The 26038-nt window shown below is 49.7% G+C and overlaps 3 protein-coding genes across 14 annotated transcripts in view; 2 read left to right on the forward strand and 1 right to left on the reverse strand.

Annotated features, from left to right (window-relative positions):
• Positions 1-26038, reverse strand: part of LOC135342577 (serine/threonine-protein phosphatase 6 regulatory ankyrin repeat subunit B-like) — a 171395-nt gene that overhangs the window by 130325 nt on the left and 15032 nt on the right. The window contains exons 10-14 of the mRNA XM_064539325.1: positions 24917-25015; positions 24089-24187; positions 23923-24021; positions 22767-22865; positions 21656-21754 (exon numbers count right to left, since the gene is read on the reverse strand). Of these exons, the coding sequence (XP_064395395.1) occupies positions 21656-21754; positions 22767-22865; positions 23923-24021; positions 24089-24187; positions 24917-25015 (495 nt within the window). The remainder of the gene's footprint in view (positions 1-21655; positions 21755-22766; positions 22866-23922; positions 24022-24088; positions 24188-24916; positions 25016-26038) is intronic.
• Positions 1-26038, forward strand: part of LOC135342713 (procollagen galactosyltransferase 1-like) — a 108125-nt gene that overhangs the window by 72470 nt on the left and 9617 nt on the right. For 8 of the 10 annotated variants that reach the window (XM_064539543.1, XM_064539546.1, XM_064539544.1 and 5 more), the window contains 8 exons: positions 6-210; positions 265-381; positions 3911-4038; positions 4125-4231; positions 4502-4634; positions 5103-5230; positions 5482-5601; positions 5922-6138. In XM_064539543.1, coding sequence (XP_064395613.1) covers positions 6-210; positions 265-381; positions 3911-4038; positions 4125-4231; positions 4502-4634; positions 5103-5230; positions 5482-5509 — 846 coding nt within the window. In that variant the 3' untranslated portion in view covers positions 5510-5601; positions 5922-6138. Of the gene's footprint in view, positions 1-5; positions 211-264; positions 382-3910; positions 4039-4124; positions 4232-4501; positions 4635-5102; positions 5231-5481; positions 5602-5921; positions 6139-26038 lie in introns of those variants that run through there. The other 2 variants (XM_064539539.1, XM_064539548.1) reach the window with 2 other exon arrangements.
• Positions 7359-20253, forward strand: LOC135342805 (uncharacterized). Of its 3 annotated transcripts, XR_010396922.1 has the most exons (7): positions 7359-7729; positions 7899-8108; positions 8435-8499; positions 8656-8742; positions 19224-19355; positions 19606-19725; positions 20037-20253. XR_010396922.1 is itself a non-coding variant. In XM_064539669.1 (6 exons), the coding sequence occupies exons 4-6, from the start codon at positions 8664-8666 to the stop codon at positions 20126-20128; spliced, it is 291 nt and encodes a 96-aa protein (XP_064395739.1). In that variant the 5' UTR covers positions 7359-7729; positions 7899-8108; positions 8435-8499; positions 8656-8663; the 3' UTR covers positions 20129-20253. The 3 variants fall into 3 exon arrangements, 1 of the variants encoding a protein (XP_064395739.1); XR_010396923.1 differs by lacking the exon at positions 8656-8742; XM_064539669.1 differs by lacking the exon at positions 19224-19355.

Here is a 26038-nt window from a genome sequence, read left to right on the forward strand (position 1 = left end):
CTCAGGGCTACTACAAACGTACCCCTGACTATATCCCTATCCTCCAAGGGACGCAGGTGGGCTGTATCCCAGTCCCTGTGGTTCACTCCGCCCTCCTCGTTGACCTGAGGTGGGCGGGGTCAGAGAGGCTCCAACACTGGCCGGCACTGGACGGGTTCACTGGACCCATGGATGAGGTCACACACTTGGCATACTCGGCAAAAATGGCAGGTACTGTGTTGGACAGACTCTTCAGTTTGAATTGTCCCCTTCCCTCCACTGTAGATCTGCCTATGCACATTCTGAACACCGAGGTGTTGGGGTTCATGGTCAAACCAGAGGACTATGAGAGCCTGGACCACGCTGCTCAGGACTTCCTCAACTTTAAGCTGGAGAACCTTGGTAAGCCCTTCCCCCTTAAGGCTGCGGTGTCATCTGCTCTTTGTTAGTATAGCCAGTAGCCATCTCAGTGTGTGCTGATGTAGCTCCATTGTTGCTGTGAACACAGTGGACCACTCCCCTATACTGCACTAGTGTGCGTGTTGTCTCCCCCCACACAGTGGACCTCCCCCCTATACTGCACTAGTGTGTGTGTTGTCTCCCCCCACACGGTGGACCACCCCCCTACACTGCACTAGTGTGCGTGTTGTCTCCCCCCACACGGTGGACCACCCCCCTACACTGCACTAGTGTGCGTGTTGTCTCCCCCCACACGGTGGACCACCCCTCTAAACTGCACTAGTGTGCGTGTTGTCTCCCCCCACACGGTGGACCACCCCCCTACACTGCACTAGTGTGCGTGTTGTCTCCCCCCACACGGTGGACCACCCCCCTACACTGCACTAGTGTGCGGGTTGTCTCCCCCCACACAGTGGACCACCCCCCCTATACTGCACTAGTGTGTGCGTGTTGTCACCCTATACTGCATTAGTGTGCGTCTTGTCTCCCCCCACACAGTGGACCACCCCCTATACTGCATTAGTGTGTGTGTTGTCTCCCCCCACACAGTGGACCACCCCCCTATACTGCATTAGTGTGTGTATTGTCTCCCCTCACACAGTGGACCACCCCCCTATACTGCATTAGTGTGCGTGTTGTCTCCCCCCACACAGTGGACCACCCCCCTATACTGCATTAGTGTGTGTGTTGTCTCCCCCCACACAGTGGACCACCCCCTATACTGCATTAGTGTGTGTGTATTGTCTCCCCCCACACAGTGGACCACCCCCTATACTGCATTAGTGTGTGTGTTGTCTCCCCCCACACAGTGGACCACCCCCCTATACTGCATTAGTGTGTGTGTTGTCTCCCCCCACACAGTGGACCACCCCCCTATACTGCATTAGTGTGTGTGTTGTCTCCCCCCACACAGTGGACCACCCCCCTATACTGCATTAGTGTATGTGTTGTCTCCCCCCACACAGTGGACCACCCCCTATACTGCATTAGTGTGTGTGTATTGTCTCCCCCACACAGTGGACCACCCCCCTATACTGCATTAGTGTGCGTGTTGTCTCCCCCCACACAGTGGACCACCCCCCTATACTGCATTAGTGTGCGTATTGTCTCCCCCCACACAGTGGACCACCCCCTATACTGCATTAGTGTGTGTATTGTCTCCCCCCACACAATGGACCACCCCCCTATACTGCATTAGTGTGCGTGTTGTCTCCCCCCACACAGTGGACCACCCCCCTATACTGCATTAGTGTGCGTGTTGTCTCCCCCCACACAGTGGACCACCCCCCTATACTGCATTAGTGTGTGTGTTGTCTCCCCCCACACAGTGGACCACCCCCCTATACTGCATTAGTGTGTGTATTGTCTCCCCCCACACAGTGGACCACCCCCTATACTGCATTAGTGTGTGTATTGTCTCCCCCCACACAGTGGACCACCCCCTATACTGCATTAGTGTGCGTGGACCACCCCCCACACAGTGGACCACCCCCCTATACTGCATTAGTGTGCGTGTTGTCTCCCCCCACACAGTGGACCACCCCCCTATACTGCATTAGTGTGTGCGTTGTCTCCCCCCACACAGTGGACCACCCCCTATACTGCACTAGTGTGTGTGTTGTCTCCCCCCACACGGTGGACCACCCCCCTGTACTGCATTAGTGTGCGGTTTGTCTCCCCCCACACGGTGGACCACCCCCTATACTGCAATAGTGTGCGTGTTGTCTCCCCCCACACGGTGGACCACCCCCCTATACTGCATTAGTGTGTGTTGTCTCCCCCCACACAGTGGACCACCTCCCTGTACTGCACTAGTGTGTGTGTTGTCTCCCCCCACACGGTGGACCACCCCCCTGTACTGCACTAGTGTGCGTGTTGTCTCCCCCCACACGGTGGACCACCCCCCTGTACTGCACTAGTGTGCGTGTTGTCTCCCCCCACACGGTGGACCACCCCCCTGTACTGCACTAGTGTGCGTGTTGTCTCCCCCCACACAGTGGACCACCCCCCTGTACTGCACTAGTGTGCGTGTTGTCTCCCCCCACACAGTGGACCACCCCCCTGTACTGCACTAGTGTGCGTGTTGTCTCCCCCCACACAGTGGACCACCCCCTGTACTGCACTACTGTGCGTGTTGTCTCCCCCCACACAGTGGACCACCCCCCTGTACTGCACTAGTGTGCGTGTTGTCTCCCCCCACACAGTGGACCACCCCCCTGTACTGCACTAGTGTGCGTGTTGTCTCCCCCCACACAGTGGACCACCCCCCTGTACTGCACTAGTGTGCGTGTTGTCTCCCCCCACACAGTGGACCACCCCCCTGTACTGCACTAGTGTGCGTGTTGTCTCCCCCCACACAGTGGACCACCCCCCTGTACTGCACTAGTGTGCGTGTTGTCTCCCCCCACACAGTGGACCACCCCCCTATACTGCACTAGTGTGCGTGTTGTCTCCCCCCACACAGTGGACCACCCCCCTATACTGCACTAGTGTGCGTGTTGTCTCCCCCCACACAGTGGACCACCCCCCCTATACTGCACTAGTGTGCGTGTTGTCTCCCCCCACACAGTGGACCACCCCCCCCTATACTGCACTAGTGTGCGTGTTGTCTCCCCCCACACAGTGGACCTAGTGTGCGTGTTGTCTCCCCCCACACAGTGGACCACCCCCCTATACTGCACTAGTGTGCGTGTTGTCTCCCCCACACAGTGGACCACCCCCCTATACTGCACTAGTGTGCGTGTTGTCTCCCCCCACACAGTGGACCACCCCCCTATACTGCACTAGTGTGCGTGTTGTCTCCCCCCACACAGTGGACCACCCCCCTATACTGCACTAGTGTGCGTGTTGTCTCCCCCCACACAGTGGACCTAGTGTGCGTGTTGTCTCCCCCCACACAGTGGACCACCCCCCTGTACTGCACTAGTGTGCGTGTTGTCTCCCCCACACAGTGGACCACCCCCCTATACTGCACTAGTGTGCGTGTTGTCTCCCCCCACACAGTGGACCACCCCCCTATACTGCACTAGTGTGCGTGTTGTCTCCCCCCACACAGTGGACCACCCCCCTATACTGCACTAGTGTGCGTGTTGTGTCCCCCCACACAGTGGACCACCCCCCTATACTGCATTAGTGTGTGCGTTGTGTCCCCCCACATAGTGGACCACCCCCCTATACTACATTAGTGTGCGTGTTGTCTCCCCCCACACAGTGGACCACCCCCCTATACTGCACTAGTGTGCGTGTTGTCTCCCCCCACACAGTGGACCACCCCCCTATACTGCACTAGTGTGCGTGTTGTCTCCTCCCACACAGTGGACCACCCCCCTATACTGCATTACTGTGTGTATTGTCGCCCCCACACAGTGGACCACCCCCCCTATACTGCATTAGTGTGTGTGTTGTCTCCCCCCCACACAGTGGACCACCCCCCTATACTGCATTAGTGTGTGTATTGTCTCCCCCCACACAGTGGACCACCCCCTATACTGCATTAGTGTGCGTGTTGTCTCCCCCCACACAGTGGACCACCCCCCTATACTGTACAGTCAGTACATCTCCAGACCACCCCCTGTCAGAAACAACTTGGGGTTGGACGCGGTAAGCTGTCTCTACTATTACAGTTATGTTGTATGTGTACGGAAATCATAAAAGTTCACTGATAATTTCCAAACAATATTTGGTAGGTGGTCATGATTGGGCTAGTACGGAGGCCAGAAAGAAGGAACCGGATGATTTTAAGCCTGGACGAGCTCAACTTCAACTACACCCTCTTTGATGCTGTCGATGGAAGGTGAGAGAAAATTAATACATCGTATGGAGTAAGGTTTTAGATAGTGGCTTATCACGTCCAACCCCAAATTGTCATTGAGAGAGGGTAGTCTTGAGATGTACTGCATGGTGTAGAGTATAGGTTCAGTGTGTGTGAGGGGAGACATAACTGGCTGTACAATACAGAGGGATGGGGGAGGAGACAATACACACTAATTGATACACAAGGATGTGGCGGGGAACTCATATTTAAAAGAACCTCTTTTGTTTATTTTATCTTTGGCCACTACAGACAGTTGAATCAGAGCTACCTGGACAGTATGGGTATCAAGTACCTACCTGGCTGGAAGGACCCTTGGAGAGAACGACCTATGACCTTTGGAGAGGTCGGCTGTTTCCTTAGTCTCCACACGATATGGCAGCAGGTGAGTGGGCGTTAGTGGACACTTGTTGATGTGTACAGAAAGTATTGCTACCTGTTGCATTGTGGGCACTTGTAACTGTGTGAAACCTGTCTAATGTGGTCACCCTCTATAATAGTACAGCCAGGTTAATGTGCTCCTAAGTCTCCTGTGTGCGGACACAAACATTAGCTGTTTGAGTGAACTAGACACTTTCATGAACTGCTTTAACTGCCAATGAGGCGGTGGTTGAAAAATAATAAACTACTTGTCTTCGAAGGCGACAAAAAACACTGTTTTCTAATCGATCCAATCGTTGCTTTGTAGAATCCCCATAATGTTAAAGTCATTATGGTAAAAAGTTGATTGCGTGTCCGTTATGTCAACGCACGGATGAATGCTCTACTGAGCATCTTGTTATAATAGCCACTGTTGGTCTGTCCAAGGGTGACCAGTATAGACAAGTCTTACTGTACCTCTCTTGCCCCCCAGATGATGACGGAGGGTCTGGATCAAATCCTGATTCTGGAGGATGACGTCGTGTTTGAGCCCTACTTCCGACATGACCTCACTAGAGTGCTGGAAGAGTCCAATCGGATCACACCAAACTGGGACCTCATGTGAGAGTTCTGGAGATATACAGTCTATTATTATACGCAATGTCCGTATCTCGTTAGTCCAATCTTTGCTTACAAGTAGTTCAGTGCAACACCATAAATAAGGCACACCTTATAATCAGCTGACAGTAGTCTAGAAGTAAGAAAATTGCTGTCTAATTTCCTTGAACTATAACCATGTTAGTTTGGATTGTCCGAACTTACAACAAATTAACGCTACATTGTTGTATATAGAGATGCATTTCATGATACAGGGGATGGTCTTCTTCACTGGGCCTGTGACCGTGGTAACCTGAACATGGTGAAACTACTTGTGAAGAGGGGAGCAGATGTTAATATTGAGGACACAGACAATCAGACACCTCTTCATTATGGTGAGAGATGGAGTATTCCTTTACAGAGGGTGCTTGTGTGTTAATACATGTTGAAGCTAGCTGTCTGTTTGTAGATCTTTGTTTGAGTACAATGCTCCCTCTACTGAATAGTGAGGGAAGTCAGTTAGCTGTGTATCTATGGTAACCCCTGTGAGATCTTTTTGTATTTGCATTAATGATGGTGATCGAGGAAACATATTATACCCTATAGCTATAGTAGCTATAGAAGTTGAGCTGGTTATTAGATTTATTCGCGGTAATAATTATTGTCTTTTTTTGAATTCCTTATAATTATATTCATGATTGTATTTCCTCTACAGCTGTGTCATGTGATCATCATGCTGTCATCTCTTATCTACTACAAGTGGGATTCCTATCTCAAGATGTGATTGAGAATCAAGCACCTATATAATTATATAGCCTCGATTCCAGGCCGCACCTTTAGACAAACAATTCAATCTAGTTTCAGGTTATTAATTTTGCACATTTCCCATTATTGACCAATTAACTTTCAAGTTTTACATGATCAGAATGTAACTTGGTGAAATACATGAGAAACCGTATATAGAAAAAAAATTAATTATAAGACAAAATGATGTAGTGTATAAATTTGCAATCAACGTATCTATCAGAGGCTAGCTGCCATGGTAACAGTACAGTTAATAAGGTACAGAGTCAGTGTAGTAGTTCACACACTTGAGTGTCCATTCCCACTAGCCACATCATAGGCAGTACGTCCGCTCTGTATAGTGGGTATGTGAGCCAGAGTCAGAATGAAGCCTCTCCATTATTAGACTGATGTCGTTCTTATTGCGGCCGTAATGGACTCCAATAAAACCAACTATGTTGGGGTGATGTAAAACACTCAGAATATGACATTCATTTCTGAACTTTGTTACAATGCTCTCCCTCTGTCCAAGGGATTGCTCTTGGAGCAATATGTGATGAAGCTTCTTAGCAATGCAGTCTCTTCCATTCACCGTCACTCTAAAGATACAGCCATAAGCCCCTGAGCCAGCTTTGTTCTCCTCTAGATTCAATCCTTCCACTTGGACCACCAGAGTATCAAGGTCACTTCTTGATCTTGTAGCCATTTGCACAGTTACAGTGGATTGCAGTGCACTTGCACCAAACAGCAAAACCACCAGATATGAATTTCATTACCAATAGTAATTCTAAGCTCAGCTTGCATTTTTATTACAATTAGCAGAATCTCATTGAACATCTGCTTATTCCTAAACATATACAGGTATGAGCAAATTGAATCTACAAGCTGGGCCCAGGGGATTAATCCTAAAAAGGTGCTCAGTCATACACCTCCATGCGATTATATAGATATTCTCAGGGCACTCCTATTCATAGATACCTACAGAATGGATACTTTATGATAGCACTCTTGAAAAGCTTAAGTAGACTAGAAATGCATGAAATACATTTCAAGAATGCTTGACTGACTATACAGTGTACAAATGTCATGCATGTTAAATCGTTCTTGGGGGGGAGGGGGCATGCCTAGAGAGGTTCAATGAGTGTCTGCTGAAAATTGGTTACTTTCAGTTGGCTCTATGCTTTCTACCTGTAATGTAGTACAGTACTCTTGGAAAAGTTCAAGTAAACTCCAGAAAACTGATAATGATATTCATAATAATTTATCTGATTGTGGTTTTGCTGTTTGGCAATTCTCTGTTGCAAGTGCACTGCAATCCACTGTACATATAAGGGGCATGACACGTGCTTACTGCGCATGCTCAGATGTCAATAGGGACATCCTCCTCTTGTCAAGATATTAAAAGAAGCACAGTTCTCCATCAAAGAAATGAGGCTGTCACACAGAGTAAGGCTCGAGAAGCAGTGAAATAATCACCAGTCAGATGTTAAGATAAACTCCATCAAATTCCCAGCTCCACGGATCATCTATGAATAGTCTCTCGATACACTGGATTGCACTTGCTGTGTGCATAGCTCTCCTAGTGAGTGCCATACCGTCTGTATACACGTTGGACAATGGAGACTCCTCGTTAGAAGCAGCTGAAGATCTGCCGAGTGTCTTCCTTGCTATTCTGGCTAGAAATTCAGCTCTCGGTTATCTGGAGAACTTGGACTATCCTAAAGACAGGATTTCATTGTGGTAAGTTGCACCTGCCACTATGCATCATAATTAGAGGTTGTTACTCTATATCAGATGCATTGTATGTAATAGTTTGCAGAATTTCTATTTCTGTTTCTTGCATGCAACAAAACCCTATTGTGTTTGTACCAGCCCCACCCACCTATGAATATCATTAACTACACTGTAGGATCAGAACAGACCATAACGGTGACAACACCACGACAATACTTGCTGAGTGGGCAGAAAACGTTAAGCTCTTGACTTGAAGTTATCAGACAAGTGGCTGTATCCAAACCTTGACCCTTTCGAGGAGCATGACAAGAGGTTCGTCCATGTTGCCCAGTTGAGACAGGAAGGTCTGGAGGGGGCCAGGCGTTCAGGGGCAGACTACCTCTTTGTGAGTTATCAGTGTGACCATCTCTAGCCTCGTTCCCGGCCCATCTATTGTAAGGACCTAGCTAGGCTATCTCTAGACGTACCATTATGATACAGTGAAACCTGTCTATAGTGGTCACCCTGTAAGCAGGTCACCCTCTATAATACAGCCAGGTTAATGGGCCCAAAGTCTCCATAGCATGTGTTTGGACCTGTGTTAACAGGCCATCTCTTTATTTCAACCACTGTTAGTCTGCCCAAGACAGTAGTAGATACAGTTTTAGTTATTGCAATTTTGGTATCCACAGTATCTAGCTCAGATTAACTATACAATTGTTGTTTATCCAGCGGCTAGACTGTGACAACTTTCTGGTGAACAACAGGACACTACGGATTCTGATGGATCAGCAAAGGTAAGTCAGTGCATGTACAGTCCATAGGGAGGGGATAACTTGTCTATATGTACGAGGCTTGCACTGAATACATTATTTGCTGACCTGTGCACTTTATTATGGTACATGTATGTACATGTAGAACAAGTTTGAATTGTCCCCTTCCCTCCACTGTAGATCTGCCTATGCACATTCTGAACACCGAGGTGTTGGGGTTCATGGTCAAACCAGAGGACTATGAGAGCCTGGACCACGAAAACCTTGGTAAGCCTCTCCCCCTTAAGGCTGCGGTGTCATCTGCTTTTTGTTAGTACAGTAGAACCTCGATTATCCGGCCCTCCATTATCCGGAACCTCGATTATCCGGCTTGGCAGTTTTCTTGTTATCAGATCAGAAAATGGGGGTGTCCCTCAAACGCGCATGTGCGTTGTAGCTGTTACCATGGAGACATGCCTGCTTATCTTTTGCGCATGCGCAGACAACCATGTGGCACTGTTGTTTATCAATAAAGTGGGTGGATCAAGGCGTGGTTTATCTATTCGATTATCCGGCGTATTCACTTATCCGGCCTGCTTCTGGAACCAAGGTGTCCGGATAATCGAGGTTCTACTGTATAGCCAGTAGCCATCTCAGTGTGTGCTGATGTAGCTCCATTGTTGCTGTGAACAATGTGTGTGGGCGGGTATAATTAGTGCAGGTCATAATAGAGGGGCTCTTTTAATAGTGTTCCCACAACATCCTTGACTATGTATCCATTAGTGTGTGTGTATTGTCTCCCCCCACACGGTGGACCACCCCCCTATACTGCATTAGTGTGTCCCCCCACACAGTGGACCACCCCCTATACTGCATTAGTGTGCGTATTGTCTCCCCCCACACAGTGGACCACCCCCCTATACTGCATTAGTGTGCGTATTGTCTCCCCCCACACAGTGGACCACCCCCCTATACTGCATTAGTGTGTGTATTGTCTCCCCCCACACAGTGGACCACCCCCCTATACTGCATTAGTGTGCGTATTGTCTCCCCTCACACAGTGGACCACCCCCCTCTGCTGCATTAGTGTGTGTATTTTCTTCCCTCAAATAGTGGACGACCCCCCTATACTGCATTAGTGTGCGTATTGTCTCCCCCCACACGGTGGACCACCCCCCTATACTGCACTAGTGTGCGTGTTGTCTCCCCCCACACGGTGGACCACCCCCCTATATTGCATTAGTGTGCGTGTTGTCTCCCCCCACACGGTGGACCACCCCCTATACTGCATTAGTGTGCGTGTTGTCTCCCCCCACACGGTGGACCACCCCCCTATACTGCATTAGTGTGCGTGTTGTCTCCCCCCACACGGTGGACCACCCCCCTATACTGCATTAGTGTGCGTGTTGTTTCCCCCCACACGGTGGACCACCCCCCTATACTGCATTAGTGTGTGGGTTGTCTCCCCCCACACGGTGGACCACCCCCCTGTACTGCATTAGTGTGCGTATTGTCTCCCCCCACACGGTGGACCACCCCCTATACTGCATTAGTGTGCGTGTTGTCTCCCCCCACACGGTGGACCACCCCCCTGTACTGCATTAGTGTGTGTATTGTCTCCCCCCACACAGTGGACCACCCCCTATACTGCATCAGTGTGCGTATTGTCTCCCCCCACACGGTGGACCACCCCCCTATGCTGCATTAGTTGTTCGTGTTGTCTCCCCCCACACGGTGGACCACCCCCCTATGCTGCATTAGTGTGTGTCTTGTCTCCCCCCACACGGTGGACCACCCCCCTATGCTGCATTAGTGTGTGTGTTGTCTCCCCCCACACGGTGGATCACCCCCCTCTATGCTGCATTAGTGTGTGTGTTGTCTCCCCCCACACGGTGGACCACCCCCCTATACTGCATTAGTGTGCGTGTTGTCTCCCCCCACACGGTGGACCACCCCCCTATACTGCATTAGTGTGCGTGTTGTCTCCTCACACACGGTGGACCACCCCCCCTGTACTGCATTAGTGTGTGTATTGTCTCCCCACACACAGTGGACCACCCCCCTATACTGCATTAGTGTGTGTATTGTCTCCCCCACACAGTGGACCACCCCCCTATACTGCATTAGTGTGTGTTGTCTCCCCCCACACGGTGGACCACCCCCCTATACTGCATTAGTGTGTGTTGTCTCCCCCCACACGGTGGACCACCCCCCTATACTGCATTAGTGTGTGTTGTCTCCCCCCACACAGTGGACCACCCCCCTATACTGCATTAGTGTGTGTTGTCTCCCCCCACACGGTGGACCACCCCCCTATACTGCATTAGTGTGCGTGTTGTCTCCCCCCACACGGTGGACCACCCCCCTATACTGCATTAGTGTGCGTGTTGTCTCCTCACACACGGTGGACCACCCCCCCTGTACTGCATTAGTGTGCGTGTTGTCTTCCCCCACACAGTGGACCACCCCCCTATACTGCATTAGTGTGTGTTGTCTCACCCCACACAGTGGACCACCCCCCTACACTGCATTAGTGTGTGTATTGTCTCCCCACACACAGTGGACCACCCCCCTACACTGCATTAGTGTGTGTATTGTCTCCCCCACACAGTGGACCACCCCCCTATACTGCATTAGTGTGTGTTGTCTCCCCCCACACAGTGGACCACCCCCCTATACTGCATTAGTGTGTGTTGTCTCCCCCCACACGGTGGACCACCCCCCTATACTGCATTAGTGTGTGTATTGTCTCCCCACACACAGTGGACCACCCCCCTATACTGCATTAGTGTGCGTTGTCTCCCCCCACACGGTGGACCACCCCCCTATACTGCATTAGTGTGCGTGTTGTCTCCCCCCACACAGTGGACCACCCCCCTATACTGCATTAGTGTGCGTGTTGTCTCCCCCCACACAGTGGACCACCCCCCTATACTGCATTAGTGTGCGTGTTGTCTCCCCCCACACAGTGGACCACCCCCCTATACTGCATTAGTGTGAGTGTTGTCTCCCCCCCACAGTGGACCACCCCCCTATACTGCATTAGTGTGTGTTGTCTCACCCCACACAGTGGACCACCCCCTATACTGCATTAGTGTGCGTGTTGTCTCCCCCCACACAGTGGACCACCCCCCTATACTGCATTAGTGTGTGTTGTCTCACCCCACACAGTGGACCACCCCCCTATACTGCATTAGTGTGCGTGTTGTCTCCCCCCACACAGTGGACCACCCCCCTATACTGCATTAGTGTGCGTATTGTCTCCCCCCACACAGTGGACCACCCCCCTATACTGCATTAGTGTGTGTATTGTCTCCCCCCACACGGTGGACCACCCCCCTATACTGCATTAGTGTGTGTATTGTCTCCCCACACACGGTGGACCACCCCCCTATACTGCATTAGTGTGCGTGTTGTCTCCCCCCACACGGTGGACCACCCCCCTATACTGCATTAGTGTGCGTGTTGTCTCCCCCCACACGGTGGACCACCCCCCTATACTGCATTAGTGTGCGTGTTGTCTCCCCCCACACGGTGGACCACCCCCCTATACTGCATTAGTGTGCGTGTTGTCTCCCCCCACACGGTGGACCACCCCCCTATACTGCATTAGTGTGTGTGTTGTCTCCCCCCACACAGTGGACCACCCCCCTATACTGCATTAGTGTGTGTATTGTCTCCCCCCACACAGTGGACCACCCCCTATACTGCATTAGTGTGTGTTGTCTTCCCCCACACAGTGGACCACCCCCCTATACTGCATTAGTGTGTGTATTGTCTCCCCCCACACAGTGGACCACCCCCCTATACTGCATTAGTGTGTTTATTGTCTCCCCCCACACGGTGGACCACCCCCCTATACTGCACTAGTGTGTGCGTTGTCTCCCCCCACACAGTGGACCACCCCCCTATACTGCACTAGTGTGTGCGTTGTCTCCCCCCACACAGTGGACCACCCCCCTATACTGCACTAGTGTGCGTGTTGTCTCCCCTCACACAGTGGACCACCCCCCTATACTGCACTAGTGTGTGTGTTGTCTCCCCCCACACAGTGGACCACCCCCCTATACTGCACTAGTGTGTGCGTTGTCTCCCCCCACACAGTGGACCACCCCCCTATACTGCACTAGTGTGCGTGTTGTCTCCCCTCACACAGTGGACCACCCCCCTATACTGCACTAGTGTGTGTGTTGTCTCCCCCCACACAGTGGACCACCCCCCTATACTGCACTAGTGTGTGCGTTGTCTCCCCCCACACAGTGGACCACCCCCCTATACTGCACTAGTGTGCGTGTTGTCTCCCCTCACACAGTGGACCACCCCCCTATACTGCACTAGTGTGTGTGTTGTCTCCCCCCCACACAGTGGACCACCCCCCTATACTGCACTAGTGTGTGCGTTGTCTCCCCCCACACAGTGGACCACCCCCCTATACTGCACTAGTGTGCGTGTTGTCTCCCCTCACACAGTGGACCACCCCCCTATACTGCACTAGTGTGTGTGTTGTCTCCCCCCACACAGTGGACCACCCCCCTATACTGCACTAGTGTGTGTGTTGTCTCCCCCCACACAGTGGACCACCCCCTATACTGCATTAGTGTGTATTGTCTCCCCCCACACGGTGGACCACCCCCCTATACTGCATTAGTGTGTGTGTTGTCTCCCCCCACACAGTGGACCACCCCCCTATACTGCATTAGTGTGCGTGTTGTCTCCCCCCACACAGTGGACCACCCCCCTATACTGCATTAGTGTGCGTGTTGTCTCCCCCCACACAGTGGACCACCCCCCTATACTGCATTAGCGTGCGTGTTGTCTCCCCCCACACAGTGGACCACCCCCCTATACTACATTAGCGTGCACTGCACTAGTGCGTGTGTTGTCTCCCCCCACACGGTGGACCACCCCCCTGTACTGCACTAGTGGGTGTGTTGTCTCCCCCCACACGGTGGACCACCCCCCTGTACTGCACTAGTGGGTGTGTTGTCTCCCCCCACACGGTGGACCACCCCCCTGTATTGCACTAGTGTGTGTGTTGTCTCCCCCCACACGGTGGACCACCCCCCTGTACTGCACTAGTGTGCGTGTTGTCTCCCCCCACACGGTGGACCACCCCCCTGTACTGCACTAGTGTGCGTGTTGTCTCCCCCCACACGGTGGACCACCCCCCTGTACTGCACTAGTGTGCGTGTTGTCTCCCCCCACACGGTGGACCACCCCCCTATACTGCACTAGTGTGCGTGTTGTCTCCCCCCACACGGTGGACCACCCCCCTATACTGCACTAGTGTGCGTGTTGTCTCCCCCCACACGGTGGACCACCCCCCTATACTGCACTAGTGTGCGTGTTGTCTCCCCCCACACTGTGGACCACCCCCCTATACTGCACTAGTGTGCGTGTTGTCTCCCCCCACACGGTGGACCACCCCCCTATACTGCACTAGTGTGCGTGTTGTCTCCCCCCACACGGTGGACCACCCCCCTATATTGCATTAGTGTGCGTGTTGTCTCCCCCCACACGGTGGACCACCCCCTATACTGCATTAGTGTGCGTGTTGTCTCCCCCCACACGGTGGACCACCCCCCTATACTGCATTAGTGTGCGTGTTGTCTCCCCCCACACGGTGGACCACCCCCCTATACTGCATTAGTGTGCGTGTTGTTTCCCCCCACACGGTGGACCACCCCCCTATACTGCATTAGTGTGTGGGTTGTCTCCCCCCACACGGTGGACCACCCCCCTGTACTGCATTAGTGTGCGTATTGTCTCCCCCCACACGGTGGACCACCCCCTATACTGCATTAGTGTGCGTGTTGTCTCCCCCCACACGGTGGACCACCCCCCTGTACTGCATTAGTGTGTGTATTGTCTCCCCCCACACAGTGGACCACCCCCTATACTGCATCAGTGTGCGTATTGTCTCCCCCCACACGGTGGACCACCCCCCTATGCTGCATTAGTTGTTCGTGTTGTCTCCCCCCACACGGTGGACCACCCCCCTATGCTGCATTAGTGTGTGTGTTGTCTCCCCCCACACGGTGGACCACCCCCCTATGCTGCATTAGTGTGTGTGTTGTCTCCCCCCACACGGTGGACCACCCCCCTATACTGCATTAGTGTGCGTGTTGTCTCCCCCCACACGGTGGACCACCCCCCTATACTGCATTAGTGTGCGTGTTGTCTCCTCACACACGGTGGACCACCCCCCCTGTACTGCATTAGTGTGTGTATTGTCTCCCCACACACAGTGGACCACCCCCTATACTGCATTAGTGTGTGTGTATTGTCTCCCCCCACACAGTGGACCACCCCCCTATACTGCATTAGTGTGTGTATTGTCTCCCCCACACAGTGGACCACCCCCCTATACTGCATTAGTGTGTGTTGTCTCCCCCCACACGGTGGACCACCCCCCTATACTGCATTAGTGTGTGTTGTCTCCCCCCACACGGTGGACCACCCCCCTATACTGCATTAGTGTGTGTTGTCTCCCCCCACACGGTGGACCACCCCCCTATACTGCATTAGTGTGTGTTGTCTCCCCCCACACAGTGGACCACCCCCCTATACTGCATTAGTGTGTGTTGTCTCCCCCCACACGGTGGACCACCCCCCTATACTGCATTAGTGTGCGTGTTGTCTCCCCCCACACGGTGGACCACCCCCCTATACTGCATTAGTGTGCGTGTTGTCTCCTCACACACGGTGGACCACCCCCCCTGTACTGCATTAGTGTGCGTGTTGTCTTCCCCCACACAGTGGACCACCCCCCTATACTGCATTAGTGTGTGTTGTCTCACCCCACACAGTGGACCACCCCCCTACACTGCATTAGTGTGTGTATTGTCTCCCCACACACAGTGGACCACCCCCCTACACTGCATTAGTGTGTGTATTGTCTCCCCCACACAGTGGACCACCCCCCTATACTGCATTAGTGTGTGTTGTCTCCCCCCACACAGTGGACCACCCCCCTATACTGCATTAGTGTGTGTTGTCTCCCCCCACACGGTGGACCACCCCCCTATACTGCATTAGTGTGTGTATTGTCTCCCCCCACACAGTGGACCACCCCCCTATACTGCATTAGTGTGTGTTGTCTCCCCCCACACAGTGGACCACCCCCCTATACTGCATTAGTGTGTGTTGTCTCCCCCCACACGGTGGACCACCCCCCTATACTGCATTAGTGTGTGTATTGTCTCCCCACACACAGTGGACCACCCCCCTATACTGCATTAGTGTGTGTGTTGTCTCCCCCCACACAGTGGACCACCCCCTATACTGCATTAGTGTGTGTATTGTCTCCCCACACACAGTGGACCACCCCCCTATACTGCATTAGTGTGTGTATTGTCTCCCCACACACAGTGGACCACCCCCCTATACTGCATTAGTGTGCGTGTTGTCTCCCCCCACACAGTGGACCACCCCCCTATACTGCATTAGTGTGTGTTGTCTCACCCCACACAGTGGACCACCCCCCTATACTGCATTAGTGTGTGTATTGTCTCCCCCCACACAGTGGACCACCCCCTATACTGCATTAGTGTGTGTTGTCTCCCCCCACACGGTGGACCACCCCCTATACTGCATTAGTGTGTGTTGTCTTCCCCCACACAGTGGACCACCCCCCTATACTGCATTAGTGTGTGTATTGTCTCCCCCCACACAGTGGACCACCCCCCTATACTGCACTAGTGTGTGCGTTGTCTCCCCCCACACAGTGGACCACCCCCCTATACTGCACTAGTGTGCGTGTTGTCTCCCCTCACACAGTGGACCACCCCCCTATACTGCACTAGTGTGTGTGTTGTCTCCCCCCACACAGTGGACCACCCCCCTATACTGCACTAGTGTGTGCGTTGTCTCCCCCCACACAGTGGACCACCCCCCTATACTGCAGTAGTGTGCGTGTTGTCTCCCCTCACACAGTGGACCACCCCCCTATACTGCACTAGTGTGTGTGTTGTCTCCCCCCCACACAGTGGACCACCCCCCTATACTGCACTAGTGTGTGCGTTGTCTCCCCCCACACAGTGGACCACCCCCCTATACTGCACTAGTGTGCGTGTTGTCTCCCCTCACACAGTGGACCACCCCCCTATACTGCACTAGTGTGTGTGTTGTCTCCCCCCACACAGTGGACCACCCCCCTATACTGCACTAGTGTGTGTGTTGTCTCCCCCCACACAGTGGACCACCCCCTATACTGCATCAGTGTGCGTATTGTCTCCCCCCACACGGTGGACCACCCCCCTATACTGCACTAGTGTGTGTGTTGTCTCCCCCCACACAGTGGACCACCCCCTATACTGCATCAGTGTGCGTATTGTCTCCCCCCACACAGTGGACCACCCCCCTATACTGCATTAGTGTGCGTGTTGTCTCCCCTCACACAGTGGACCACCCCCCTATACTGCACTTGTGTGTGTGTTGTCTTCCCCCACACAGTGGACCACCCCCCTATACTGCACTAGTGTGTGTGTTGTCTTCCCCCACACAGTGGACCACCCCCCTATACTGCACTAGTGTGTGTGTTGTCTCCCCCCACACCCCCCTATACTGCATTAGTGTGTATTGTCTCCCCCCACACGGTGGACCACCCCCCTATACTGTATTAGTGTGTGTGTTGTCTCCCCCCACACAGTGGACCACCCCCCTATACTGCATTAGTGTGTGTGTTGTCTCCCCCCACACAGTGGACCACCCCCTATACTGCATTAGTGTGCGTGTTGTCTCCCCCCACACGGTGGACCACCCCCCTATACTGCATTAGTGTGCGTGTTGTCTCCCCCCACACGGTGGACCACCCCCTATACTGCATTAGTGTGTGTGTTGTCTCCCCCACACAGTGGACCTGCGTTGTCTCCCCCCACACGGTGGACCACCCCCCTATATAGTGTGTGCGTTGTCTCCCCCCACACGGTGGACCACCCCCCTATACTGCATTAGTGTGTGGGTTGTCTCCCCCCACACGGTGGACCACCCCCCTGTACTGCATTAGTGTGCGTATTGTCTCCCCCCACACGGTGGACCACCCCCTATACTGCATTAGTGTGCGTGTTGTCTCCCCCCACACGGTGGACCACCCCCCTGTACTGCATTAGTGTGTGTATTGTCTCCCCCCACACAGTGGACCACCCCCTATACTGCATCAGTGTGCGTATTGTCTCCCCCACACAGTGGACCACCCCCCTATGCTGCATTAGTTGTTCGTATTGTCTCCCCCCACACGGTGGACCACCCCCCTCTATGCTGCATTAGTGTGTGTGTTGTCTCCCCCCACACGGTGGACCACCCCCCTATACTGCATTAGTGTGCGTGTTGTCTCCTCCCACACGGTGGACCACCCCCCTATACTGCATTAGTGTGCGTGTTGTCTCCTCACACACGGTGGACCACCCCCCCCTGTACTGCATTAGTGTGCGTGTTGTCTTCCCCCACACAGTGGACCACCCCCCTATACTGCATTAGTGTGTGTTGTCTCACCCCACACAGTGGACCACCCCCCTATACTGCATTAGTGTGTGTATTGTCTCCCCCCACAGTGGACCACCCCCTATACTGCATTAGTGTGTGTTGTCTCACCCCACACAGTGGACCACCCCCCTATACTGCATTAGTGTGTGTATTGTCTCCCCCCACACAGTGGACCACCCCCTATACTGCATTAGTGTGTGTTGTCTTCCCCCACACAGTGGACCACCCCCCTATACTGCACTAGTGTGTGCGTTGTCTCCCCCCACACAGTGGACCACCCCCCTATACTGCACTAGTGTGCGTGTTGTCTCCCCTCACACAGAGGACCACCCCCCTATACTGCACTAGTGTGTGTGTTGTCTCCCCCCACACAGTGGACCACCCCCCTATACTGCACTAGTGTGTGTGTTGTCTCCCCCCACACCCCCCTATACTGCATTAGTGTGTATTGTCTCCCCCCACACGGTGGACCACCCCCCTATACTGCACTAGTGTGTGTGTTGTCTCCCCCCACACAGTGGACCACCCCCCTATACTGCACTAGTGTGTGTGTTGTCTCCCCCCACACAGTGGACCACCCCCCTATACTGCACTAGTGTGTGTGTTGTCTCCCCCCACACCCCCCTATACTGCATTAGTGTGTATTGTCTCCCCCCACACAGTGGACCACCCCCCTATACTGCATTAGTGTGTGTATTGTCTCCCCCCACACAGTGGACCACCCCCCTATACTGCATTAGTGTGTGTGTTGTCTCCCCCAACACAGTGGACCACCCCCCTATACTGCATTAGTGTGTGTATTGTCTCCCCCCACACGGTGGACCACCCCCCTATACTGTACAGTCATTACATCTCTAGACCACCCCCTGTCAAGAACAACTTGGGATTTAATAAAATTTAATAGATGTATCTATGTGAATTTCCCATGAAAAGCAATGATGCCGTAGTTTGATGCTCCATCTTTTCATGGGTATGCAAAATTTTCAGCTGGTCTATCGCGCTGTGAAATGCATATGAATTTTAATGACAATTCATGGCATACTTTATCCTAGATTTAATAGGTGTTATCAATGATTTGCCCAAGAAAAGGCAATTAAGTCATTGTGATCATTCCATTACATTTTCCCTGAAAAGTGTACCCATGCAGTTGAAAAGTTGATTGCGTGTCCGTTATGTCAACGCACGGGATGAATGCTCTACTGAGCATCTTGTTATAATAGCCACTGTTGGTCTGTCCAAGGGTGACCAGTATAGACAAGTCTTACTGTACCTCTCTTGCCCCCCAGATGATTGATGACGGAGGGTCTGGATCAAATCCTGATTCTGTAGGATGATGTCGTGTTTGAGCCCTACTTCCGACATGACCTCACTAGAGTGCTGGAAGAGTCCAATCGGATCACACCAAACTGGGACCTCATGTGAGAGCTCTGGAGATATACAGTCTATTATTATACGCAATGTCCGTATCTCGTTAGTCCAATCTTTGCTTACAAGTAGTTCAGTGCAACACCATAAATAAGGCACACCTTATAATCAGCTGACAGTAGTCTAGAAGTAAGAATATTGCTGTCTAATTTCCTTGAACTATAACCATGCAAGTTTGGATTGTCCAAGTTACAACAAATTAACGCTAGATTGTTGTATATAGAGATGCATTTCATGATACAGGGGATGGTCTTCTTCACTGGGCCTGTGACCGTGGCAACCTGAACATGGTGAAACTACTTGTGAAGAGGGGAGCAGATGTTAATATTGAGGACACAGACAATCAGACACCTCTTCATTATGGTGAGAGATGGAGTATTCCTTTACAGAGGGTGCTTGTGTGTTAATACATGTTGAAGCTAGCTGTCTGTTTGTAGATCTTTGTTTGAGTCCAATGCTCCCTCTACTGAATAGTGAGGGAAGTCAGTTTGGCTGTGTATCTATGGTAACCTTGGAGATCTTTTTGTATTTGCATTAATGATAGTGATCGAGGAGACATATTATACCCTATAGCTGTAGAAGTTGAGCTGGTTATTAGATTTATTCACGGTAATAATTATTTGTCTTTTTTTGAATTCCTTATAATTATATTCGTGATTGTATTTCCTCTACAGCTGTGTCATGTGATCATCATGCTGTCATCTCTTATCTACTACAAGTGGGATTCCTATCTCAAGATGTGATTGAGAATCAAGCACCTATATAATTATATAGCCTCGATTCCAGGCCGCACCTTTAGACAAACAATTCAATCTAGTTTCAGGTTATTAATTTTGCACATTTCCCATTATTGACCAATTAACTTTCAAGTTTTACATGATCAGAATGTAACTTATGGTGAAATACATGAGAAACCGTATATAGAAAAAAAAATTAATTATAAGACAAAATGATGTAGTGTATAAATTTGCAATCAACGTATCTATCAGAGGCTAGCTGCCATGGTAACAGTACAGTTAATAAGATACAGAGTCAGTGTAGTAGTTCACACACTTGAGTGTGTCCATTCCTACTAGCCACATCATAGGCAGTACGTCCGTCCTGTATAGTGGGTATGTGAGCAGTTAGTGATGAAGGGAAATAAGGAATTTTAACAGTAATTACAAACAACCACTGATACACAGTTGCCATGGTTATGAACAAATGCTACATTATCATATAGACATGCACTGTGACTCACATTCGTCTTTTTGTTGACATCAGCCTTGGCCTCCAACAACATTCTAACAACTCCACAGTGACCCTTCTCACTGGCCTTGTGCAATGCCGTCCAACCAACCTGTACAGACCAAATAACAATTATATAGAGTGAATTATAACTTAAATCTCACCTTTTGTTGAATGTCCACTTGAGCCTCTGCAGCAATTAATAATTCCACTGCCCTCACATGACCATTCTGAGCAGCTACATACAACGCAGTGGCTCCATCCTGTACAGAGTCAAGATAGTGTGAGCAGGTGAACCATTATTCAGAGGAGTGCGAGGGTCAAAAGGTCATTTATTAAAATACCGGCTATAGATGTAAAACTGAGTTCACCCTCGCGCCCCTGAGTTTATACATCACCAATTAATACAACAGAAATCAGCTGATCCAGACAAACTAATTTGAGAGGACTTAATTGCAACCTTTGACCTTTTATTTGAAACCAGAAACTTAACCTTCTGTGACTAGGGTATGCATTTTGATGTATTGGTGTTTGCTGCGTGGATAGATCTAGATAATAAGCTTTTCAAGCAGGCAAATAAACGATTAAGCAGAAGCGTTAGCTGCTATATGCAGCAAATTAAGGTCAAGAACCAAAAATGTTAATTTTTATAATCCCCTTAATATATATATAGCTCTGTGTATGACTTTCAAATTTGTATTCTTTGTCAGGATATTTTCACTGATAAAAATAGGAATTTACAGGAAAAATATCCATGCGCAAGCAGTCAGTAGCAGGCCTTATCTTTAATGGAAGCTGAGGTTCAGTGGCGGAAACAGTTAGGTCTAGGTCTAAACTATACTACCCTTCATTCTTTGTCAAAGTTATTGTGCATTACATTGTAAAATTTTTGGAATGCAATTAAAAGAGAGATCACGAGATGCGTGTCGTACCTCGGTACACCAACTACCAGTGCTCTCTACACAAACATGACTAGCTCTGGTGTCTAATGGACCAGGTCAACAGAACATGGGGAGGCTCTGTGGCTAGTGGCCTCTGAGATGTGTGTACAGCTACTTACACTCACCTCTTTGGGTACATCAACGTTGGCCCCAGCATCGATTAGAAGCTCCATACATTTCTGGTGACCACTGAAACTGGCTGTCCAAAGAGGGGTTGCTCCCGACTGTACATAGGAGGAAAACAATGTAAACAGCATGTTGTGGGAAATGTGTACAACAAAACTAACAACAGTCAAGATATAGTACAGATCCACTCATTACACAATATCACTCATACAATATCACATGACTATCTACACTAATGTCAGGGCAGAGGAGGTACGACATTGTTTTTTAATTGAATATTCCATTGTGATGACGTTTACGGGTTCAGCGACGGATCTATGTCTAAACTATACTACCCTTGAGCCTTAGTCACAGAATAACAGAGTTATTGTGGGGAACACACTACATTGAAAACCAAATAAATGAAAGCACCGCAGGTGGAGGTGCCAAAGCTACATAACATAAAGCTACTAATAGCTAGCTTTTATACACACATTGATTAACATTTTTAATTTTGCTGCATGCAATCACAGGGAAACTCAAATAGTGGGTAATGATCGACCATGATTGTTGTTAAAAACGATCGATACCAAAAGTTCAAGTCTAAAATTAATGGCTGCCATCAGTAGAGCCTTGTAGCTCTCTTCTGACTCTTGCAGCTACCAATAGCTAGTGTTCTAGTGCAGAGCTAACTACTATAAGTAGAGTAGCAACACTCGGTAAACAAGTTTTGCTACGTGCTCTTCTGAAAAAGCTGCAATGGCATTCCAAGTAAGCAAAACTAAGGCATAACTCGAGAACAAAGCTTTATTTTGCAAACCCACAAATAGAAAGCCAAGAAAACATGACAAGAAGCCTATAGAAACTCTTACTTGCACTTCATTGATCATTGAGCAGCTGAAATAGTCTACACAGTACAGACACACACACACACACACTACCGTATACCTCGCTTGCGCATGCGCACTGAGCCTTAATTAATTAAAAGAAAGATCACGAGATGCGTGTCGTACCTCGGTACACCAACTACCAGTGCTCTCTACACAAACATGACTAGCTCTGGTGTCTAATGGACCAGGTCAACAGAACATGGGGAGGCTCTATGATGTGTGTACAGCTACTTACACTCACCTCTTCGGGTACATCAACATTGGCCCCAGCATCGATTAGGAGCTCCATACATTTCTGGTGACCACAGAAACTGGCTATCCAAAGAGGGGTCTGTCCCGACTGTACATAGGAGGAAAACAATGTAAACAGCATGTTGTGGGAAATGTGTACAACAAAACTAACAACAGTCAAGATATAGTACAGATCCACTCATTACACAATATCACTCATACAATATCACATGACTATCTACACTAATGTCAGGGCAGAGGAGGTACGACATTGTTTTTTAATTGAATATTCCATTGTGATGACGTTTACGGGTTCAGCGACGGATCTATGTCTAAACTATACTACCCTTGAGCCTTAGTCACAGAATAACAGAGTTATTGTGGGGAACACACTACATTGAACACCGAATAAATGAATTAAAGCACCGCAGGTGGAGGTGCCAAAGCTACATAACATAAAGCTACTAATAGCTAGCTTTTATACACACATTGATTATTATTTATATCATGATGAACATTCTTAATTTTGCTGCATGCAATCACAGGGAAACTCAAATAGTGGGTAATGATCGACCATGATTGTTTAAAAATGATCGATACCAAAAATTCAAGTCTAAAATTAATGGCTGCCATCAGTAGAGCCTTGTAGCTCTCTTCTCACTCTTGCAGCTACCAATATCTAGTGTTCTAGTGCAGAGCTAACTACTATAAGTAGAGTAGCAACACTTGGTAAACAAGTTTTGCTACGTGCTCTTCTGAAAAAGCTGCAATGGCATTCCAAGTAAGCAAAACTAAGGCATAACTCGAGAACGAAGCTTTATTTTGCAAATCCACAAATAGAAAGCCAAGAAAACATGACAAGAAGCCTATAGAAACTCTTACTTGCACTTCATTGATCATTGAGCAGCTGAAATACTCTACACATAACAGACACACACACACACACACACACACTACCGTATACCTCGCTTGCGCATGCGCACCGAGCCTTAATTAATTAAAAGAAAGATCACGAGATGCGTGTCGTACCTCGGTACACCAACTACCGGTGCTCTCTACACAAACATGACTAGCTCTGGTGTCTAATGGACCAGGTCAACAGAACATGGAGAGGCTCTGTGGCTAGTGGCCTCTGAGATGTGTGTACAGCTACTTACAGTACTCACCTCTTTGGGTACCTCAACATTGGCCCCAGCATCGATTAGGAGCTCCATACATTTTTGGTGACCATGGAAACTGGCTTCCCAAAGAGGGGTCGATCCCGACTGTACATAGGAGGAAAACAATGTAAACAGCATGTTGTGGGAGATGTATTTGTACAACAAAACCAACCTTCTCCTTAGTGTTGATAGTAGCCTTGGCTGCTAAGAGGACCCTCACTATCTCATCATGTCCCTGGTGAGAGGCTACAAACAGAGCTGTCTGGTTGTTCTGTTATAGACCATAAACCATATAATTATATATCACAGCAACTGGACAAGCTAATTGTACACTCTCCACTACTCAGTCCACTCATACACAGAGGTAGCCTCGTTCCCAGGCCAATTTTTTGTACGGAATGGAAGGGAGGAAAATGCGGCCTGGTGTCTACTGATAGTGCGCATGCACTTAGTTTTGCTGTAAAATATGGGGAATCCCCTTATTTCCCCTTATCTCCCATGCTGTGTTTCTATTGTGTTGATCAAGAAGGCTTTCACACTAGTCTGAAGCCAGAAGAGCCTCTCGTCTACTTCACGACAGTTGTATGGTCGGAATGTCTGAGCTTGGAAGGACTGGCTATAACAAGTCTTTGTGCATGCTTCCTATGGTACTTCCAACTGCTGCTTGAGAAGACAACTATATGACCGTCGTAGAACTAGAGACTACTGGCCTCAGACTAAGTGTACCAGCTTTCTTGGCCAACGCAATAGAGGGCATAAGCCATAGCTTCAGTATGGAAGTACGTATTACGGAACATATTCCTAGTAAACGGACTAGTTTGCAAAAGTTTTACATTAGTGCACGATTACCATGCGCACTAACACCCAAGCAATGGACACCAGGCCTTTTCCCCCTTCGAAAAAAGCGGCCTAGGAACGAGACTAACACAGAGGTGACAGTACACACACTCAACCATGGAATCAGCAGAGTACACAAAGACCACCATGCAGCGTGACTCACATTAGTCTTGTTGTGAACGTCAGCCTTGGCCTCCAACAACATTCTAACAACTCCACAGTGACCCTCCTTACTGGCCATGTACAATGCTGTGGCTCCATCCTGTACAGAGTCAAGATAGTACAGATCCACTCATTACACAATAATATTATCACTCATACAATATCACATGACTATCTACACTAATGTCAGGGCAGAGGAGGTATGACACTTATTTAATTGAATCTTCATTTGTGATGACGTTTGTTTAGCTGGTAGTTAAAGTTACGGTATACTGTTCCACCCACGCTCAAATCTGCGTGGGTGTTCAATGTAGTTCAGCTAGTAAAATGGCTCTCATCTGGCAATGGTTACTCTGCGTTAATTCCAGGCACCAGGAAACCCCTCCTTACCGTATACTCTGCTGTTTCTTATTATACGAATAAAGGGGCAGGGCGACTCGAAGAGTTTTTCCCAAGAGAGTAAGTTACAACAAAGTTACGGCTATTTTTCTAGCTGTTTTTGTAGGCTAATATAGCGACTGTAGAGTAGTAACAAGGATATATTTTTTGCTGTAAGGTCTCTATGAACAAGATCTCTTCGAGTCGCCCTCCAGTAAGTCTTCAGGCATCGAATATACTGGTCAGAAAGACAACCTAGAAGCTATGCAGTCAACAAATTTGATGACAAAATACTCAGTTTTTCCAGCTGACCTCAGACCACTTCATTGGATTACAAGACATATAAACTCTGAGTTATTATTGTAGCTGGCATTGTTCCATGTTCTCTTTCCATTGACAATCAAGGTCTCTATGGCTAGCTATAGTGTTTCTCCAGCTGAGGTCCTGGTTAGAACTCGTCCAGATGTATATGAAAGGTGCAGTGCTCTCAACATTTGTAGCAAGCATATCTCCTAACTGAATAGGGTTCACTGGGGTTCAGCGACGGAAACAGTTAGATCTAGGTCTAAACTATACTACCCTTGAGCCTTAGTCACAGAATAATAGAGTTATTGTAGGGAACACACTACATTGAAAACCAATGTAAAAAAGATTGGAATGCAATTAAAAGAGAGATCACGATGCTGTTGTTACTGGCTACATGCATACAGAGCTGTCTGGTTGTCCTGTGTTATATAGACCATAA

The sequence above is a fragment of the Halichondria panicea genome, chromosome 10, assembly GCF_963675165.1.
Source record: "Halichondria panicea chromosome 10, odHalPani1.1, whole genome shotgun sequence".
NCBI classification, from domain to species: Eukaryota; Metazoa; Porifera; class Demospongiae; order Suberitida; family Halichondriidae; genus Halichondria; species Halichondria panicea.